Genomic DNA, 23,254 nt, shown 5'->3' on the forward strand with positions numbered 1-23,254 from the left:
CAACAGAGGATGCCATAATGTAACTTCGATTGGATTAAGGATTTAAAGAGTATCAGAAGAACCCATGCTGGCATGAAGCGCCCAAGGCTGTAGAACAGGCCGCACTTCGGTGATAATTTAGTTTCTAGGGACTGAATATGACTCTTCCAGGACATGTTCGAGTCCAGTAAAACTCCGAGATATTTGGCATTATCTGTGTTGGAAACGGGCTGACCAGTGATATTAACGGTTAGGTTATTTTTTTAATTTACTGTCAGGAATTGCGATTTCGAGGCGTTTATGCAAAGGTTGTTCTGGGCCTTGACATTAACTTTGTAGTTAATTGAACTATGATATAAACTGTAACTAGTGACGCGTACACTGACCGGAATTTCCCGCGCTGGCAGATCAAGGAGATTATGCGTTTACTTTTGTCAAAAGTTTCGAATAGTCCGGAATTGATAAATGAACGATACTCTTTTTCTATTAGCTTACAACGACGTCGCAACACCGAAATGCAATGATATACCAACACAGCGTACCGATCGCTACGCGATACATCGTCTCGTAGAAGCCGGCCAGCTCGCCAAAGCACGTATAGATGTGACAAGATCGCCTGGCCTTACTTCTAACTATCATGTATAGAAGTGACGAAGTGAAGAGTGAAGACGCGTCGGTTATTTATTCACGGAATTATAGCTAAATTAGAATTCATTCGACGGAATCTCAAACAATGGCAAGTGAATTCTTCGTTCCCTTCTTAAATCTGTTTGTTGCCGAAGAAATTAGTGCGATTCCACGGCCCCCTATAGCGTCAAAATGCACACGTTGATGGCACGGGATTGTTCAATGCACTTTCTCACAAACAGAATCAACGTCTTTCTGCTGAATCATTCTACTGTCGGACGCGACACCCACGATACCGACAACTTGATACTGTCGTTTTGACAAGTCGGAAATTGGCTTGAAAAATCTCTCGATGCATAACGTCTTCTCGTCACGCGCGGAACTTGGACTCTGTTTGTTTTTCTGCATTTAAAACATCACTGGATCAAACTAGACAGAGCTATGCTCAAGTCCAAATATAAACAAATTGAACTGATATTGACGAATAACATATTCAAAATGCATGTTGGTAATGAGTATGACTAATGACTATCGGCAGCATATACTTTTCTTAATCAAGGAAAAGAAAAAACTTGCTTGTTAAGTAGACAGGCCTATCAGACCAGTTTTTACGCGGAATATACTTGAGAAAACCCGAAACGTCTTTGACGAAAGATATTCAAAGTTGCCCTGAGCTAGGCTATGTAGCGCGAACGTGGTACATGGATGTGAATCCAATATATTATATCCACCCATTATCGGAATTGGACAGCTAGATTAGAATTAAGATTATAGTTACACGTTTTTTTTCTCAAATTCGATTAGAATTAGAATTACTGAATTCGCAAAAACTAGGAAATTGAATTAAATTCTGGACTAGAAAGAAATGCAACATAATCCACGTTCAGTACATATCAAATCTGAGTATATCGCTGATTCTCATAAACATGAGAATGGCAAATATCTGTACACCGAGCTTGGCTCGTTTCGCACCGTACAGTCCCCCTATAGCATTTTTCGGGGAGACCAGAAATTAGAATACAATTTAAATGAGAGCATAGAAACATTTTACAAATTGGATTAGAATTATATCATCGGAATTTCGCTCTAAGTAGTCTTATTCGACAACTAGAATTATCTAGTTAGCCAAGTCTGCTCATCGCTCCCTGGTGGATATGTCGGGCAGTGGGTCGCGAGATATCCGAGCTTTAACAATTAGGGTCGGGACCACCGCTCTAGAGTCGATCTATTTTCATTAAGTCATAAAAAAGTTAAGTTATGATGCGTGTAATACCTTCTTCCAAATAGCGTAAGAAGAAATTCCCGGATCAAAGACAATAAGCCTCGTCACTTTCACAGAAGCGGCAACTTTTGACGTTACGATTCCGAAAATAGTCCTGCTATGACCGTCGTGTTGAAAGTATAGTGGGAGCTTGTTCGTCATAGTTACTAAAATAGGAATCATTACAACGGGCATGTGAGGTTCACAGGAGTAAATATGTGATCTTTGCTCTTCGATATAGTAGCATATGGACAATGTATGGTAATTTTAGGTAGAGGTGGTCAGTAACGAAGTACTGCTACTTTTTATAGTTACTAAGTATGTTTTGTCCAATTTCACTATACATAGTCAAGTGCTGAGTCGAGTAATTTATAACTTTTCATTTTCCACTTCCAATTGAAGTAGTTTTGACATGTGTTGAAAATTGCTACTTGTAATTGTGTAGAAATTTATGATCATAAAGCTGCGAAAGCCGATTCTCTGTCGCCAGAAGGAACGCCTCTACACTCTTGGAATATTTCATTGATGTTCTGAGTTGTTGTCTCCGGTTATATATATCCGAATATGTACTCATTAGCGTTTGTTTTGTATCGCTACTACTGTATCTTGCCTGTCCACTAGTTGTTTGTTATTGTTACGTTATACAGACAAACTAGTTCCTACATTTCAAATTTGATTCGCCCTATTACTGACGTTCGCTACTGATGAGAGTCGGTCGAAAAGCTTTTAGCGAATATATTAACAATATGAAGTTATTGTTTCGCGTTATTCTGAAGTTCTGTACCCCAAATGGATTTTCTTCTACTTCTACTTGAGTAGCAACACGGACTACTTTGACCATATTCTATAATCAACTGATCACTACAAATACCGTTATCCGCTCCGTCGCAGACTTCAAAATATTCCATCAGCCACTGCAATAGTCGATCGTGCCGTGGTTGCGATGCGGACCTTAACATTTGATGTGAAGCGATATGTTTAATTGGTTATAGAGAGGAATATTGTGGCGAAGCCCCCAGTTCTTACTTTTCAAAATCCACTATACGGCAGTGAAACTTGAGATTCGCAAAATATGTGAAGGCTTCCGTTGCGCCAATCCATTTTTTCGTGTTGACCAATTTCGACCCGAGTTGACTGCACCCTTGAACATCGTGGCCGCTATACCAAGCTCTTTCAATGGACTCCTGAATTTTACGTATTGACGGAATGCTTCCTGAGAGATATGAAAACGATTTGTATCATATCATATGAGAATTTCAGCAAGAATCTAAGCAGGAATGTTGACAAAGAAGGACATTTTGAAGAAATTGACACGGAATGATTTTCCACACATGTACACTAGGTCAATATAAATGAAATACCTTTGAAACTGTCTTTAGCAATATCAGTAAATTGTGGGTGCTGATTTAGAGAAGAGACTAACATCTGTATGTTACGGTATCCACATCCCCAACCAGCATCACCTCCCCCTCTACCTAGAAAAGGTTCCGATTGAAAAATCACTCGATACAACGGTGATGATATTTACCTATAAAATTGACGGGTACACATAAAAACGCTGTCTGATTGCCGCGGATTGTGCTTTGTAGATGAGCGACGATGTAATGGAAAACGCTGCAGTCCATTGACAAGCCATCGTCAATTCCTCGTTCGAGTTTCTCCATTATATCAATCTGTTTACTAAAGAGATATGTCTCGGTTAGCTCAGTCAATGCTATTTACGAGGAGTGCAAAATTGTCAGTAGATTTGGTTAGCATTGAGTTTTGTTACTTCAAACGAATGCCTTGGTACGCTTACCTGGTAAGATATCAGATTCATAAAAATAAATGCAGGATAAAATCATACTTGATCATGATTTTTGTAACATTTGGATATAGGGACAGTGGTGAAATTTGTACATGTGGAAAATCATCATCTGATAGTCGAGAAATTAAAAATTTGTGCAACTTTATAACTGTAAATACTAATCAGGATCTGTGCTACGCTATTTCTCATTTATACCTTTGAATAGCAACTTAAACAATTAATCCATCTGATGAAGGAACTTAATGGCATAGGCCTATCACAATACCAGTTTAATGGATTAATGGTTGCTGAAGATGACTGTTTTCACAAAACAGAATAAATGATTCGAACTAGCAATTAGGAATTGATTTGCATAAGAATTTCAGGGCAAAAGGAATTTAAATGATTGCCGGTTTAATTTCTGCCAAAGATGTAATTTACTGGAATCAGTCGAGATTTGACTAGTAGCAACAAATTATTCACTATATATTTTTCAAAGCACAGGAAATCTAGATAGAATTCAATTCAATTTATTGTTAACTATTTCATCCTTTCAAAACACCGTAAGACTAAGATACTATGAAAAGATAGGAAGGTGTCGAAACGACTTGGAGCAGTCTTTCAAATCAGACGCCAATCTAGAAATTAGTTACACAGAAGACAAAGGATCGTGCACTGTAGCACATGAATATTTTGAATTTGTTGGAGAGCTGATGACTTCTTGTGTAACTACGAGGTAAAATCCTTTAATTACAAGTGAGGAAATCATTTTTAAATGAGTTCGGTCACAGAGCTATATAGTTCAATAATTTTAGGGTGAGGCTTATGGATAAGTTGAAGGAATATCGTTGCCAGTTTTAACCATGAACAATACTAAATCCAGTCCACAATTCTACACTGTACCTGTAGTAATCAAAAGGCGATATAGATCGTCCAACATCTTTCCTTAAATGCTGCAACACCTCTGAAGAATATGTGGAGGCATGCGAATTGCTTGCCATGCCATATTTGTTCTGCAAATCCTGAAAGCATAGATTTTCAGCAACCTGCGTCGTCTGCTTGTATTTTTTAAACTCTTCTTGTTGCTGTAGCCCTGAATAGAACAGAGGTGGTCAAAGTAGTCAACGTTGGTCTTATATGTAGAAGTAGACGTAACCCAAAAACAGTGATGTGCGGTCAGGGGAGGCAAGTGAGGCAGTGCCGCACCTGTCGCTGGGACAACTAAAGGAAAATTGTAAAGCGTTCAATGATTCCTGATATTTACAATCGGTGTTCATGAATAACATTTGAATATTTTTTCATCCAACATCACCAATTTTCACATTTATTGTTCAAAAATACAACGCGAAAGGACAGGTTATCCACAGGTGAGGCAGGGGCGAGTCGTGCCTCACCTGCGACAAAGCAATTCATCATAAAGATAAACTGATCAAAGAGTTATACCAATATATGTTTTTCATTTAAATATCTGCAAGTTGGGCCTACATTGTGCATAGGCTCGGTTGAAATCTCGGGCCTTTTTTTGCAATAAATCCTGTGTGATGGGAGCTTTCCTCGCGCGACTCTGCTGCATGACAAGTGAGGTTACTGAATTCGAATGACCAAAATGACTGTACTTTGAAGTCAGTGACAAGAGATCATCTGCTCGTTGTTAACAGCTGGCAAGATGCAAGGTACTTTACCGACAGATACTAAATAACAGACTCTCGTCAAAATATAAGGTCAAAAGATTATATACTAGTAATATTACATACTATAGTACATACCGGTACTGGTGCATAGCAATCGCATACCATACATACATTGGTTCTATAAATGTTGTTATCCAGATCATCTCAGTACCATAGTAAATACCAGAGAAACCTTACTTATGGCAACAAGCTCATCTGGAATATTTTTGGCGTTACATTCTTCATATTCATCATCCAAGAAATGTTCGTTCACGTGTCTCTTCAAGCTTTCTGGAGAATTTAGTTCATTTATTCCACACAGCGGGCAAGATAGTGTCGGTGATTTTCTCTGGTCGCACAATTTTGTAGCCTCATTAGAGGGATATTCTATAAACGACAAAGAAGAAAATAGAATGTTGAAGTAATTCAGTATTAATCATAAGTGGTGCCTGTGCAGAAATATCCAACCTTTTTTTGGCGTTTTGAGCTCGGCAATATGTTCGCTATGAAGGTGCTCATCAATGACAGCTGCGGATGCAGCTTCGTATGGACAGAAAGGACAACTAATCTTTGGGGAGCTGTCCTCGTAATGACGCGATTGTACATGTGAGTTCATCTCATCTTTGGAATAAAATCTTTCTCCACAGATAAGGCATGATTCATTCCATTGGTCCATGCCTTCTATTGCAGTTTTCTTAGACGGTGCATTTTCCTAAGTCGAACACAGCACTGCACCAGTTGAGCAACAAAATGTTACGCTTATCAAAGTTACTCAACTACCTTTGATGTTTACAAAACTTTGGCTTTGGTTGTTTCAAAGTCACTCAACTATAGTTGAGTGACTTTGGGTTGTTTATCATGTAGAGGGGGTTTCCCTCCATAGTCTCTTTATAGCGCACTCTGGCGGAAGTTCAAATTGTGCTTGGCTCCTATTACCATCACGCCTTTATAAAGGATATGCTATTAGCCTATTCTATTACTATGGATAACCAGGGATATCTAGAACTACAGCTACAACAACTACAACTACAACTACTCCGCCACTGATGCATGGGAGAAGAAAAGTTGGGTAACCCTAAAAGGAGGGACCGCGGAAACTGCGGAAAACGCGGAACTCGCGGAAACGGCCCCTAAAACGCGGGAACTGCGGAAAATGCGGGAAACCTCGATTCCTAAAGCGCTGAAACAAGAGGAAAACGCGGAACGCGGAACAGTCGGTCATTGACCTCTATAGATCACAAAGCAGCCACTAAAACGAGGAAACAGAGGAAAAGGCGGAACGCGGGACAGTCGGTCATTGACATTTGTGGATCTCATAGAGGAACTCTAAAGTCTAAAACGACGAAACTGCGGGACACCAATGTTAGAGTGAGGCGAAGTAGAACTCATAAATGGCAGAGAACTGTTGTTGGCGCTTCTTCGTTTTACAATACAAAAATTTATAAACGTCAAAATAAATTGTTTTTTCCTTGAGAGAGACGGATTAGGGTTGGCGGAGGGGGTATATTAGGGTTACGTGAGCATGATATTAGGGTTGAGGAGAGGGGAGATATTAGGGTTGGGGGAGACGGGGATGTTAGGGTTAGGAGGGTTAGGGTTAGGTTAGGATTAGGGTTAGGGTTATGATTAGGGTTAGGGAAGGTGGGATATTAGGGTTAGGGGAGGTGGAATATTAGGGTTAGGGGAGGTGGGATATTAGGGTTAGGATTAGGGAAGGTGGGATATCATGTCCCTAACCCTCTTTTCCAACCCTAATATCACCCCTCTCCCCAACCCTAACATCCCCCTCTCTCCAACCCTATATCCCGCCTCCCCTAACATCACCCTCTCCCTCAACCCTAATATTCACGTCCCCTAACCCTAATATCCCACCTCACCTAACCCTAATCATGACCCTAACCTAACCCCTAACCCTAATATCCCACCTCCCCCAACCCTAATATCCCACCTGCCCCAACCCTAATATCCCACCTCCCCTAACCCTAATATCCCACCTCCCCTAACCCTAGTATCCCACCTCCCCTAACCCTAATCATAACCCTAACCTAACCCCTAACCCTAATATCCCACCTCCCCTAACCCTAACCTAACCCTAATCATAACCCTAACCTAACCCTAACCCCTAACCCTAATATCCCACCTCCCCTAACCCTAATATTCCACCTCCCCTAACCCTAATATCCCACCTCTCCTAACCCTAACCTAACCCTAATCATAACCCTAACCTAACCCTAACCCCTAACCCTAATATCCCACCTCCCCTAACCCTAATATTCCACCTCCCCTAACCCTAATATCCCACCTCCCCTAACCCTAATATCCCACCTCCCCCAACCCTAATATCCCACCTCCCCCAGCCCTAATATCCCACCTCGATGACCGACTGTCCCGCGTTCCGCTGTTTCCTCGTTTTAGTGCCTACTGTGTGATATATAAAGGTCAATGACCGACTGTTCCGCGTTCCGCGTTTCCCTCTATTTCAGCGCTTTAGGAATCGAGGTTTCCCGCTTTTTCCGCAGTTTCCGCGTTTTAGGGGCCGTTTCCGCGAGTTCCACGTTTTCCGCAGTTTCCGCGTTCCCTCCTTTTAGGGTTACCCAGAAAAGTTCTTGATTTCGATCTTGCCCTTTTCCGTTAGGCGGTAGCTTCCGTCACAGGCCACCTCACTTCGTCGCTTCGTCTTTGCGTGTTATCTTCTATATCATTTTTCATCCAGTGTGCATGCCACTGAGCCAGTGTGCATGCCTCCTCTTTACTTCGCCTAGCGCCCTAGTCCAAGGCGGTCGTCCGATTAGACTACTCCAAGTCGTTTCGGTACCTTCCTATCTTTTCATTGTATCGCAATCTTGTGGTGCGTTGATTGGGTTAAAAAAAAGTATATAATCAACTGAACTAAGCTAGTTTGGTTATTCACAATCGGAAGATTTTAGTTTTCACTCAAACTTGTCGAGAATCAACAACTTTTTCGACTGTGCCGGAGGCTATGATTTTTCTGTCCAAATTCTTTTCTTGTATTTGTCACTGTGATACCATAGCCATAGTGTAAAGGCTATGGTGATACAGCGGCTGTGAAACTGATGTGACAAACATAAACATAAATATGGCTAAGATATGGGCGAAAATGTGAAAATTTTACAGAAACTTGATTTTCTATCGATAACGATGGAGTCTGGTGACAGTTTTGTGTCGGAGTACGGCCCTTCGTTCGAAATTTGCGACGAGATCGATCTGTCCGGCGGTCGTGGATACTGTATATATATATATATATATATATATATATCTAATATGGTCATTTTGCACAGTTTCGCTTGCTAGAGTAATTATCGTTATTGATGACGAACCATATTTTGAGACGATTCTCTCATCTGAGTGCAGTTTTAAACGCTATGAAGGGCCATATATTTACTGTGATGAAATATTTCATACAGGCGGCAATGCGGTGTGAACGGAACCACGCAACCCGCTACCTAAATTATATACACCGATACGTTCGTGAAATCCTATTAATCGACTGTGCGCGAAGCGCGACGAAAATTCCGGGCTTTAATCAACTTTTATGAAAATTAAATGTTGCTATTCCGTGAAAACACCCCCGAAATTCCTCAGGCTATCTTTCTGATTGGATGGAGGATTGAACTACTTCTACCTGACAAACTGAAAATAGCGAGAAATAAGTAGATCACAAAATATTACTAAGTAGAAGTAGCGGGGAATTCGATCTATACTTGAGTAAGTACCCAAGTAGCGGAAAACTACTTGAGTACTTCAAAAATGACTTCGTTACTGAGCATGACCACCTCGGCTTGCGACGTTTATCTCATCGCTAGAGCACAAGAATTACTTGATCCATCCTAGGATATGCATCAGTAAAACGAACCCACTGACTTTTTAGGTGCTTTGACTGAAGTCGAAATATGCAACGACTTGACTTCGTCCCAACACTAACAGAAAATTGCTCACGACTCACGAGTATAGCAAATTCTGAATCAAAATAGGGGTTTATTCGTTTCCACAGTATGCGCTATGCGGTACCCAAATAGGAAATATAGGATCAAGTGGAGTCAAACTGTAATGAGGGAATCATCAGTTGATCATGCCCTAATTGAAGAATGGCAAGCTCAATGTACGGCAACGCTTCACTGAAGCGAATTCCGGAAGCAAGATACCTGATACCATTACTTAATCTCCGACCACTTCACACGAATCAATCGATGAGCAATAAGCCGCAAGTCAATCTCGCGAACAAGAACAGATGGCAATGACAGCAGGCAATATGTATTCCTGTGCCGAGGATGCCACGTCTGATGGTGTTGCTTCAAATTGACTTTTCGTCAATCGATACACAACAGTCACTTATCATAAGTAGAGCCCGATTTAGACATCAATAACTAGTATCGTCACCGAGGTTCAAAAGATATAGCTTCTAGCTCTAGGTGCATTTCCAATACTTCGGAACACTCATTTTAATATCTTTACAGTCATTGCCATGCTTGGACGGACATGAAATATGCCGTCATCTGGACTCAGCGGCCTACAGGATTGTAATGACTCGAATCTCGATTCTTTGGTGACTCAACTTGACTAGAGCCATTTTTTCAAAATGCGGAAAATGACTTGAGACTCGGACGGCCAAGATATAGGGATTCTATTGTAACTTCAAATAGTAAAAGTCGGCATTATTCGTCTATTCGTTCTGGTACTTTAAAAATGGGACCACAAACCAATCAATATGAATGAGGGGGCACTCGGCATCACTCAAACAGAGTTGTAAAAAATGGGTTGAACATGACATGGAAGTGAAAATAATCACTTGGACTCAACTCGGTGGTGAATTGAAAATGACTCGAGTCAAAACAATAAATGTGACATGGAACCTTGTTACAACCCCGGCAACCTTACGAGAAATGTATGCAGATTATAGTTCTCCGACTTTCTACTGCCATGATTGCGATGTCACGAAAATTGCCGATATTTATTTCAAAGTGTGATGTCGACTTGACATTACATGCCAGCTCTCTGATGCTAAGGTAGACCTGCCTGGATCCAGTATAAACCTCGAGAAGTAAAACGACAACGACTCGCTATATTGTCATATTCGCACCAAACTGTGAACAGTGTGGACAAGCGGAATTTTATATATGAGTAGCACGCGACAGCGAAACAACGAATGTTGGTTGACACTCGACAGCATGAAGAATCTTAGATTCGGATTTATCAATTTCGCCAACATCAACGGGACCGGGGTCACGAAATCGGCCGTTCCCACAGTAAATTCATAAATATATATTTCAAAATAATTTCCGACAAACAAAACCCTCACATTTTCATCTATCTACAATAAAATCCCGGCGCGAGCAGCTTTTTAAGATTCAGCGTAAAATTACAACTTCCGTTGGCAGTAAAAAGGGGCGATTTTTGCTACAAATATGGAACGAAACGATTCGCTTACGCGAGTTACGAAGATGGAAATGACATTGAGGCATGTAAATATAGGGTGCGGGGTTGGGCACAATGGTTCGATGACTCGAATCTGAATCGAGTAATAATTGTTATGATTTGAGTGAGAAGTGAGAGAATTTTTTTGGGTACTGAAATTATACCGCTGAAACCAATATTCACAATACTTTCTTCCTAACTTGGAATCTTTTAGACTAATCCTACCGCAGCATCCAACACTAGAATATGGTAGAAACCCTACGCACATAAGAGGGAACGCCATTTCTATATACAATTGTATGTATGGTATATTCATATTGAAAATAACCCGAATATTTTTGGCTGACACTCGTCAGCGACTAGTAGAGAATTGGAAAGAACATTTTACATCAACAATCGTACAATATACAAGATTCTTTCCAATTCACTACTAGTAGTTGAAGATTACCCCTCACGAGTGTCAGCCGAAAACATCCGGGTTCATTTCAATATGAATACACCAATCAATTGTATATTAAAGTTCTGACCTCCACGAAGCTCTTCAAATGACATTTCTGTGAAATTGCAATTGATAACTTAGCATCGTCACATAGTGCAATGAAAATTTCGAAAGTTATCAGCTACATGCGACGTAGTATCACATTATACTCTTTGCGGTCGCAGAAAAGGAACATATTTGTACTTTCCGCATCGGCCTATGGACAATGGACATAAGCATGCGGCGCTTGGAGTATGGGGTTAAATTCCGGGCTAGGGTTACCATTAGGGTTAGCGATGCGTCATGGCTAGTTTTGGGGTTATGAAGTCGTCCATTGTGTCGCATGCTCAAACGTCAGGCAACCCATCGAGACTGTTATGACGTCATATATGACGCCTAATACTCAATTCAGAGTCGAGTCACTCGATTACGCCAAGCCCTAACCGCGAGTTGGCAAACAGCCGCGTATAATTTCATTCAAACTCACTATAAATTTGATTAATTATCCCGATCGTGTCGACAATTTCGGACACGGTACAACGGGTCACAGTCTCGAAAATAATCTACACTAATCATCTCCTATTGACGAGAGAGTTTGAATAAATCCAATTCCCGCTTTCGTCCTCCTTAAAATGGATTGTCTCGTATTTTATTTCGTTTTTCAGCCTGTGTTTCGCATCCTGCCTCTGCTTCTCCTCAAGCTGTCTTTTGTACTTCGTAGCTTCATCAATGTTATCAATTTTCAAATTGTGAGTCACATCCTTCCAAAGCCGCCTGGACTCCATTTCGCCTTGATGCTCGATTTTCTTCACAACTTTACTGACGGTGCTCATGCGTTTCGTGTCAATGAAGCATTCGTTCCTGCCTTTTGGAGTCTTTCCATACATAACTCCATTCCATTCGCCTTCCACCAAGAAGAAAGGTTTTTTCTCATTGGGCGCGAAAACTTCAGCCGATATCTTATGGACTTTACCTCCATAAAACGGCTTCGTATGGAAAGTGATGTTTGCAGAATATCCGGTTTGCTCACAAGTAATGTTACAGTCACCGCCTAATTCAACCCACGGGACTGTGAGTATCGATCTTCCATACCCGCTAGGGAAATTGACAATATACTCCTCTTCTTTATCAAGCAATCGCACACATCCTTGCCCCAAGTTATGCACGCCGATCGACAAACCCAGAAACTTCGATTTGGTCCAAATGTGCGCGTTGAACTGTATTTTTTTATTCAAGTGTTCCGCATAAAATCCCGACACAGGAGGGTGATGAGACACCTGCTCCGCTATAAAAGTTACGTTATTCCTGTGAGCCCATGGTACCGGACCATCGGCTACTTTATATTCATCGGGCGGTGTATCGGGTAGATTATAGAAGCAATGGAAAGTTTCACCCAAAATTGGATTGTAAGGTTTCTTTGCGACAGACCCTTTGCGTCCTGCATGAAACGAACTGAGATACCAACGTAAGCAGTTGATAATTCTGTCTTTAGGAGTCGGGCCGTCCGCAATGCTGACAAAAATGTCAGGATGAGCTAAAAAATCAGCGTACATTTCCAACAGCGACCTACGTTCTAATATAAAAGTAGGCAGCACCACTTTTGTAAGATCCATTCCGAGTTTGACTTGTGACAACAAATGCATAATCACGCTTTTATGTTCCTCCACCGAGTCACCATCTTTACTACTGTGGTCGTCTTCTTGCATGAACATGTCGTCAACTGATGTAACTTCTACGACAGCTGTATCACTTTCGTTGTCCGTGTTATTTTCACGACTACACAACTCCGGTGCAGACGCATCATGCCTCATTTCGTTATGTACTGGAGCTTGTGTCACATCTATTTTTTCTTTCACCATCTCATCAGCATCGTAAAATTCATCGTCATCATCTTCGTCACTGCTAGAGTATGACCTCGGTGGAAAATCAGATCCCGAATAATACGAGGGCGACTCTAAAGGTGTCGGGACGTCTGGTTTTTTGGGAGACACTAGAACTGGTTCTGGCGCAGCACTCTGCGCAGGCGTTAATCCGTTCTCTTCTTTTGCTATGTTACTTCCCTCTTCAGCCTTGGACTCGTCTGTATCGTTAAAACCGTTAGCAAGTCTTGTATCATCACTTAATTTGGGCGTATTACTACCGACACTTTCGTTTTCGACTTGTACATTATGCACAGCACTGTTTCTCGAAGGAGCTGGTAAATCTACAGGTGATCCTTCCGCAGGTACGATCGCGGTCTTAGCAATTTGCAAAGTAACTATCGACTGCTTCACGGATTCTATCAGTTCGTTAGTGGAAATCTGCATTCCTTCGTATTTTTGTCTTTCCAGCGGGTCTTCTGCTTGATTTATTCGATTCTCAAACGATTTGGCGTTGTTGATTAATATTGTCATGTATGCGTCGGCTTCCGCTAGTTTTTTATCAAATTCAACCAGGCTGCCTGTGGTGACGGGAAGATCGAACATCTTCTTACTGTGTCTTGATATTGTGTCGTCCAATGCAGACACCCACTGTTCTCTTTCCTCTTGGTCTCGTGCTTGAAAGTGAAACACTTTCTGATCGACTGTGATTGTAAAAGTAGAGTCTTCCTCGTCATCGATGCCGATATTCGCAGAACACAAACGGACGCAGCCTCTCCGCGAGCCACGCTTCATCTTTTCTTTCGAAGTGTAATAGGACAAGAGTCCCGCGTTGTCGTCTAGAACAAACCACCGATACTGCCATCCTTTCATGACGTTGGTCCACTTGCTCAGCGGACCTTCCATGCCGTTATCCATAATGACGAGAGGCATCTATATGTTTTATGAATACAAGTATATGTAATTTTTTCTGAACAAGATCACAGGTGAAATTCGGGACTTGCTATTAAGTAAGTGGGTAGGAATTCGGTGATGCATTTGTAGGCAGAAATGGATAACTACAAAAGTTTCAGATTTTCCATGTCAGAGTTAGAATTACAGTTATAATCAGTGTTGTCGATTGTTGATATACAATGTTCTTTCCAATTCTCTACTAGTTGCTGACGATTACCCCTGACGAGTGTCAGCCGAAAATATTCGGGTTCATTTCAATATGAATATACTATTTAATTGTATATTGAAGTTCTGTACCTCCAAGAAGCTCTTCAGAATAGCAAGTGTTTACACATCAAGCTTGGCTCGTTTCACACTATACTAAACATTTATCAGGAAAACCAGAAATTAGATTAGAATTAAAATTGGAGCATAGATAAATTTCTCAAATTAGATTAGAATTAATATCAGACCATAGTAACATGTCACAAATTAGATTACAATCCGATTACCAGCAGTTCACTCTAATTAGACAGCTAGAACTATCTAATTGTCCAAGTCTGTTGGTAGTAGGTTTACACAATGTTATACCATGTTGAATAATAATAACATTCATGTTGAAAAAAACCTATATTATTCAATATTGAAGTTCTGTACCTCCAGGATTTTCATACTATGTTGAAGCCAAATATCGCTTATGGTCACAACTGCGACAAGTGCGACATAGTAATGAATACGAATGCATACTATAGGCTAGATTGTGCATCATGACAATATTATGACTAGATCAGAAACGGTACAGGTTTTCACCTAAAACTGTATACTAAGCTTTAGGTCGGCATCTTGCTGAATGACGTTATAAGGAAGTAATAAAGACTTCATTACTTCAAATACTTTTTACATTTCTATGAGTATGAGCTGTTCCACAGTATTTGAGTTGTTACCCTACTGAAAAACAGATTATATTTCAAGAGTATTTTGGACTGATGGTGACTGTGACATAACAGCAGTGATGCGCCCAAGTACCTAAACTACCTATCCGACAGAATGCTATACATGTGCACTTGTACATGTAAATGCTACATAGGCAATCATATAGGACTTTGAACAGACAAAGATGCATAATAAACCGACAAAAAAGATTCACCTGTACAAATTATCACAACAACATTATCTGCTTGGTACCAAGATTTTACTGCTAGGCTGCCAGTTTGTGAAATCTTTCTCTCATGGAAGCTTGTAATGTTACCGCATTGACGTGCTTGAGAATCAATAGGAATTTCATCTTATTTCCAGCAATAGAAAAACTTTCCCATTCTATAACGAATAGGGGAAAAGTGATTCACAATATGGACACCTTTAGACAGGAACTAAAACCGGGTGCAGAAGATAGACACAACAATTGATGCACTGATTGCAACAGATTCAAGACCTTTGACAGCCAGCAAGTTTCTTATTTGCTTCAATATATTAACACATTGAGAATCAAACTGTGATGCTTATTGAAACATAAAGGAAGGTAAAATATGTTCACAGCCGTACAATTATCCAGTTCTAACAGACGCAATGTTGTCAGCTTGACAAGAAATTTGAAGATCAAGACAGCATGATGGTTTCTACCGTTCTACAAATGCATGGCGTCATGGGCTGATGGATAATTCCAGGGTATTACTTACCCATTCAAATTTAAATTCAACATCTTATTGTTCAAGTGACATAATATTTTTGATCTATATTGGATAGCTGAGATCATGGCCGTGGTTCAATAGGTTTATATAACTGTAAACATTCCAAGCACAAAATGAGGCGACTACCAAATTCAAACCTTAATTACTCATAGTCCTGCAGATTGACATTTCTGAACTAGAAGAATTGTCTACCTTCCAACTCTAAATCTTGAATTTGCTATATTGACATTCATCTGCAGATTATACTTGTAAAACATTTTTGGATTCCTTCCTTACACTTTAATCTTGTTCAATACAGGATAATAGTAGACTGATACTAGGTATCTTGTGAAAATAATCAAGTCTTGACCTGATGTCACTATTTCTAGGAAGTGCTGTATGCTGATCAACTAACATCAATTACAATAGCGACATACGAGTTCTTTGTATTGATTTTTGACTAAAATAAACATCAGTTTCATTCAACAGTCAGTCAGTTTTAGACGTCACAAAGAAAACAATTGCACAAGAGCAGGGTCTATAAATAGGATTGGAAATTATGAAGATGGCATTGCTGACATCACTTTCTTGGATGGATATCTTCAAAATAGAATAAATGATAATGATTAGTTTGAAACCTCTGTCAGCCTTTTCCGTCTCATTATATTTCCTATGCGCTAAGCAGTTCATGCATCGAAACAAATGTCAGCAATTGCCTGCTATTTATCTCAACTTGTGTCAAGACTGTGGCTTGAGTAGTTCATGTCCCATAATTCACTAACACTATCAATAATGTATATGCATTCAATTCAATAGATCTCACTTAGAGCACAATAGCCCCGCTGTAGGAAGTATGATTCGTGATGATGACACAGCCATAAAGAAACACTACATGGGCTCCATAACTAACTAATCTAACATCTATCATCAACACAAAGGAGAATACTCAGTTGCTCACACTTACAACTGTTTTATGTATATTTGTATGACAAAGGGAGTTTTGCATCATTGAATTGAGTTCAAGTCCTACATAACACTATGCTTCAAGAAAGAAATAATCGCATTGCTGATCAAATGTGTAACTCCCCTAGACATTCTGGACATGTTTGAGCGAATTTCTATTTCACATAATTCTTTGTTTGTTGATCAGCATTGATGAAACAACAGTGGAGATAAACTTACCAGCGTTATCAAACTAAATAATATTGAAGCTACTCGCAAAATAACACAATTCTCACTATAAGCTAACATTTGAATTGTCACACCCCAACCTGTATATTATATATCCCCCTTTTTAATAGAATGTAATCTCACAATAATTCAGTTCAAATTCACTATTTACAACTAATATTATGCACAATATGAGAAATCTCACAATATTTCCAGCTATTTCTCCTGTGTTCCTAGTCACAAAGACATGACCAAACAGAATTAAACTTGAACTAATCTGCTGAAGTAAACAAGTTAATCTCAAAATCAGGGGTGATTAACATGATAATTGGCCAATATATAAATCCTTTCAGTGACAGAAATCACATGACATCGCACACCTTCTTATCGGAATTAATCTAATGAATCTTGTCTTAATGAAAATTACCCTATTAACAAAAGATTGTCATCAAAGATGATAAAACTACAAAAAATACTGTTACGAAAGAATTCCTACAATTAAATGATTGACAACTCTGTGACATATTACACAGGGGGCCACTAGTACATTAAATCAATAAGGAAAAAGTAAATGAAAATTCTAATTGAAAAGTCTGGCTTGATATAGAAATCAATGGAATGGTCCAAAATGCCACCACCGCCCACCGGCATATAAAATAATTATCTGCCGCTCTATATGCAGCAAGATATATACCGCATGCTGGCAGCACAAATACAAACAATAAAAGTCAATTACAGTGTTTACTTACACCAAACAACTAAACAGGCACACCCAACTAAAAAAACAATAAAGTGGGTTAGTTAGATTGAATGGTCAGTCTCGTACCGAGGTTTAACCACGCTATGATGGTAGCAAAACAGGCACACATCATATTAGGTCACACTCATGAGTTCCATATACTCGAATAGAACCTTTCAAGACCGCTGGACTATTGCAGCTGAATTGCATATTTGATTAAAAAGAAATAACATGTAAAAGAGTCCATAGCCCTCACTGACGTTTAACAGTTAAGGTTCAACATTTCACCTCTTCATAAATCGTTATATCAGCAAATCAACTCATAACAAATATAATATAGGCTATATCAATTACGTCATATCACGATTCATATCACAATTCTTATGTTTTGATCTACTGTAACCAGACGATGTATATTTTCTTAATCATGTGTAGTTTAAATTAAGTATAGTAAGTGCTTATTCATCTTCTTTTTTGCGATAACGAATTAATTTCTCTCTCTGCATAGAACTCATACATTCGTGGCTAAATTTGGTAGATTCTGAAAAAAATCAATTGTCAGCAGAGAAACGGTCTAGAAATAATAATAACAAAACACCAACACCGTCACAGGTAAACTAAACAACGAAGAAGTGAAATTCTTGGAATTCTCACCCACAAAGATTACCATCTTAATAAAGCATGAAAAGGTCCATCTCAAGGTTATCAAGTGGTAATCTGAGAATTGGCTGTAGAGCAGCACTCGGAAGAGTCAGCCGAAAGCTTAGAGTGGACGAAATTTGGCAATTGTTTGTTGCAGAATTCAAAATGTTATAACTGTCTGGTGCTCATTAGATTATCATTCTTGTCTTTACATCATACATTGTCATTGTAAGAGGATTAGATTATTACATTTTCCAAGATTTTGGCCTATTCAATCAGGATGAAAGAAAATCACAAACTCCATGTTACAACTGCTAGTGTTATAGACCAGTGGTAAGTTCCAAACTGCCGGTACATAGCAAGATTCCTGACGGTCCGCAAAATATATTAGAATACCAAAATACAAGAATTGGGACGGTCGTCCAATAATTAAAGAAATTGAATGTAAAATTTATATTTATTTCAATTTTTACAACAAATTTTTCTGCATGGTGTCTCACCATAGTTTATGAACTACTGGTGGAGGTGTTGTACGAAACGGTTCAATAGTAGCCCACGATTCGCTCCAGACATGTTATATATGAAAGCTATAGAGACTTTCTAACAAACTTCGTTCAATTTCAAAAGTACAAAATAATAGAGCCACCATATAAAATTTTGCACTTCAATATCTTCGCTTCAACAGGTTACAATTGAGAAAAATTTGTTTTGCACTGTTTGGAGACAATTTAATGATTTCATGGCATAGCCAGAAAACCTTGAATTCAAATTTTCATTTTAAAATACAATTTTTAAACTAATATCCTTTGCTTCTATACAGGTTGGAATTAAGTCAAATTTGATGTACAGCATTATTTTAATCATCCTGATATCATCAGATAGCCAGTCAAATTTGAAGAGAAAACCTTTTTTTCAACAGCCCAAGTGTGCAATACTCAATGAAGTTCAATGATTGCGCCTCCCATGGACCATGAATCCACTACGGTACTGGTAAATAATCACAATACTTTGCGGCTACTTGTGATCCCAATGGCAACTATTGTCTACAAATCAGCGAGAATCAACAGCATCAACCATGATACTCACAGATCATGTAGATGCGCCAAGCAAGGATGATGCGCAGGAAGAAGATAAGCAGTATCAGGTACAAAATGTAGCATCCAACATATGATACCAAAATAAATTGCAGATGCGTAAGAAGTAGTGTCAGGCCGTCAGATCATAAAAAGACAACGAGACCCTCAGATGCTGCGGTATGCATCAAATATCAAACACCACATGGAGCAGCTAACAGAGCGGAGTAGGGCAACGAGAAAATTTTCAGCTCATCCAAATTCGATCAGAATTTAAATTACTCAATCCGCAAAATCTTGGAAATTGAATTAAATTTCGAAAGAAATACAAGAAAAATAAAGTTCCAAGTTCAAGAACATATCAAATCACCAATGTCTGTACAACACGCTCAGCTCGTTTCGCACTCCTGTAGCCTTTTCAGAAAAGCCAGAAATTAGAATAGAATTAGAATTTACACATAGAAACATTTCAAAAAGTAGATTGGAATTAGATTACAACTTGCGCTTTAATTATGGTCTAGTTATCCAAGTATATTACAGAGGGAAAAGACACTTCCCTTGCATGTTGCATTAAGCTGTGACTTGGAAATTCGTATGTGGTGCCGTGGTGCGTGGACTGCTTCATCTACAGACTGCAGTGCAGGCCGTGCATGGTGATGGTGTCATGTCCAGTGAATTTCAGTATTTCTACAACAATCATTATTTCATTTCAAGCGGCTACTGATACGCCGCTATAATCAAGAAGATTAATTAACACAATGGTTAAGGGACTCGATAATGGGTATAACTGTAACTGCAACTATAGGTTATATGAGTCGGTCAGACACAACCAAGCCGAAAACGAACATAACAATGCAAGCCGAACTGAACTTAGATTCAAGTTTTAATGACGCCCAGCTTTTGTAAACTGTATTCAACCTACGGCTTAACCAACCAGCACAACCGGAACCTTGCAAGTCAACAGCAAGTGAATACGCTGAAGTTAACACGCAGCAAGCAACCGCCCAGCACCTGCAGAGAATGGAGATGTGCCGATTTATATCTTTTCTGAATCCGGGTCCTGACCATATCCGGAATTTAGTACCTTGTGAAGGAATGATAAAGCACAAGCACAAAACGCACTTATGAAGTCGAGATAACTATCAGATTTAAAATATTGTTCTGGAACGGCTTTTGTGCAAAGATACGAGTCCGTACCCGTGTTCTGATGAATTCGCCATATTTTTTTCGTGTTAGCAGCTGTCCTGCTACTCTTTCATCAACTAGTGTGGGCTGTAGGCTACTAGTCAGCCCTCAAGATGACCGGACCCTATCTGACATAATATCACCATAATATCAACCTAGCCTATCGACAAATGCGTCATTCATTTTCATCACTAGTCGTTTTATGTTATCCGTTATTTCTTTCCATCCAGAGTGCGTGCACTTATTCACATCGCCAAGTCCCAGGTGGGTGGCTGATTTCAAAGACTACTCCAAAGACGTTTCGACCAGAGATGAGCGGATATTGATTTCTGAGAATCCAAACCACTGAGCTATATCCAAACCCGTGCGACAGTTCGAGTCTATGAGGATCCGTCAGAATCCGAACAATCTCAACCAAAGTCCTCACGAATCCGAATAATGCCATCTAGAATCCAAAAAAAATCCGAATCGAATAACTATGTTCCGAAGAATCCTAATTGTAGATCCCAGTAGAGTAGTCTTTCTTTACTATTGGCCAATGTTAGGGTTAGTTGATTTGGATTTCCCTGAACTTTTGATAGAACAACTTTGGATTGCTACCGACAAGACAGCGACCTACCGATCAAGAAGCCGGCTTCTTATGATCGGCAGGTCGTGGGTACGATCCCCGGTCGGGTCAGACCAAAGACCTGATCAGTAACACTGGTATCCATGACTTTCCTGCTTGGCGCTCATGCATTACTGGGATAGCATGGAGGGTGGTGCATGACTTCGACAGCCGTAAAGGCTATATCTGCACTTCCTTGTCCAGCGGCATATGCACATCATGCAACGAGCGAGATAGTGTAATGGTTGTGCGTCCGGCTTCTCGAGCGGTAGGTCGTGGGTTCGATCCCCGGCCGGGTCACACCAAAGACTCGAAAATTCGTATCCGCAGCTATCCTGCTAGGCGCGCAGCAATCACGGATAGCACGGAGGAGAAAAAAAAACGGGGCGCAGACTAGATGACCTCATGGGTCCGTATTGCAACTCCGTCGTCAAAGCATCTCGATGGTGCAGGCGTAAAAGAATACCATATCTCTCTCTCTCATTGTAAGCTATGCAATGCCTAAATATGCACAGATCGTGTGTATGTGTCAGTGTTGGGATCAAGTCACTACCTTTGAGTCATGAGTCACGAGTCATTGCACATTTTGACTCGAGTCAAGTCAAGTCAATCGATTTTCAAAGGTGACTCGAGTCAAGTCACTCGTTTTTTGGAGGTGACTCGAGTCAAGTTAAGTCACGAGTCAAGTCACGATTCCAAGTCAAATTAAATTTTCGAAGTATGTGTGATGATGCAAAGTCATTACATTTTGCTAACTGTGTGAAGGATAGTTTAATTGGCCATATATATCTTGAATCAAATGACGAATATAAAGTTTTGAACATGCAAGCAAAAAGATGTTGCAACGCTCACGCACACGTACAACTGCTAATAAAATACATGAGTAGCTGAATAGCTACAGACTACAGTCTTTTTTTATCAGCCAATATGAAGGATCGAATACGAAGCCTCGAGAAGTTGAACAATTAAATTGATGTAGTACAATAGGCACTATACCAATGATATATATACATTATACATATATATATATATATATAGGCTATATATATATCAACATTGAAGTTGCCCGGGCAATGGTTCGTAAATCTCATGTGGCGTGGCCCTTCGGCCGAAAAGGTCGGCCACCCCTGACATAGATAGTGTAACAACCGGTTAAATTGTGAGGTAATTATGTCTCTGTAATTAGAACTCAGACGAGTAGTTTGTCCTTGCGTAGGCTGTAACTGTCTGGTACTTAACTCTGAGAGAATGTCCTCTTCGAACCGTTGCTATCGTGAACTCTTCAGACGGATATATGTTCAAAACACAGTTTATTCTTCTACGTAATTCAGTAGGTTAGCATGAAGTCTCATCTCGAATTTGCTATCGCACGAGTTTATAAATGCTCGATATTATCGTAATAGGAAGTAACGTCACGTGCGCATATAGCGTGGAATTGCACTGTTGATATACGCCCTAGACACACCGTCGCAATAGATAGAATTGAACATTATTTACAGCTTACAATTCAGTTGCATAGAGCGAAGCAATATGCATATTCGCGATGCAGTTACAAATTGATGCAATTTTTGGAATTATAGCATGGTATTGTGACAGAGCAAATATATCGTCTGAGAGAATTCTTTTATTCGTCAACCATGACATATAGTATAGGCCAGTGGTTCTTAACCTTGCCTGGCGATTTTGAAGGGGGCGGAAACGCTCAGGGGGCGATATGGGGGCGCTGAAGAAAAAATGGCTTCGAAGTAGATGATGTGGTAGTGGGACATATCCGTAACGAGTAGTGGTAATTATCCGTCTAAACTTTCCCATGTAGCACAATAGCTACCAGTCCTACATGTGTTGTATAATGTGGAATTTCAACGGCTGTCAGTGTGCAAAGAAAATGCTCTCTATACCCGCTGCTGTTATTCACATTTTGGATCTCTTTATCAGGTAGGCTACTTTACGTGCGTGTTTGTGTGTGTGTGGGGGGCGTGAATCACCAGCCACGAACCTCCCCGCACGTCACTGCCACCCACATACGCTCTTATCAGATCGAGACACACAATACCTACAGTAGGCGATGTGATATGCTGGTAGACTTATACTGCAATAACTAATACCTACCTAGTTCTATTGCTATTACTATTATCATTGCTCGAC

General features: G+C 39.9%; 2 protein-coding genes and 1 long non-coding RNA gene across 3 annotated transcripts; all 3 read right to left on the reverse strand.

The window, feature by feature from the left end:
• Window positions 1–642: 642 nt before the first annotated feature.
• Window positions 643–6,132, reverse strand: LOC145442014 (zinc finger-containing ubiquitin peptidase 1-like). The gene is made up of 9 exons (XM_080319987.1): window positions 5,792–6,132; window positions 5,522–5,710; window positions 4,557–4,746; window positions 3,396–3,547; window positions 3,229–3,342; window positions 2,894–3,080; window positions 2,739–2,818; window positions 1,880–2,034; window positions 643–1,008 (listed from the first exon to the last, which is right to left on the reverse strand). The coding sequence occupies exons 1-9, from the start codon at window positions 5,997–5,999 to the stop codon at window positions 826–828; spliced, it is 1,458 nt and encodes a 485-aa protein (XP_080176113.1). The 5' UTR covers window positions 6,000–6,132; the 3' UTR covers window positions 643–825.
• Window positions 6,133–6,943: 811 nt separating this feature from the next.
• Window positions 6,944–7,466, reverse strand: LOC145441994 (uncharacterized). Its single transcript, XR_013915928.1, has 2 exons — window positions 7,394–7,466; window positions 6,944–7,195 (listed from the first exon to the last, which is right to left on the reverse strand). It is a non-coding gene; the product is annotated as an uncharacterized LOC145441994 (long non-coding RNA).
• Window positions 7,467–10,383: 2,917 nt separating this feature from the next.
• LOC145441993 (oxysterol-binding protein-related protein 9-like) lies at window positions 10,384–14,149 on the reverse strand. Its single transcript, XM_080319962.1, has one exon. It carries the CDS (start codon window positions 14,024–14,026, stop codon window positions 11,807–11,809), a length of 2,220 nt encoding a protein of 739 aa, XP_080176088.1. The 5' UTR covers window positions 14,027–14,149; the 3' UTR covers window positions 10,384–11,806.
• Window positions 14,150–23,254: the final 9,105 nt, after the last annotated feature.

The sequence above is a fragment of the Botryllus schlosseri genome, chromosome 6, assembly GCF_051294905.1.
Source record: "Botryllus schlosseri isolate E-star chromosome 6, Bs_hap1, whole genome shotgun sequence".
In the NCBI taxonomy this organism is placed as follows: Eukaryota; Metazoa; Chordata; class Ascidiacea; order Stolidobranchia; family Styelidae; genus Botryllus; species Botryllus schlosseri.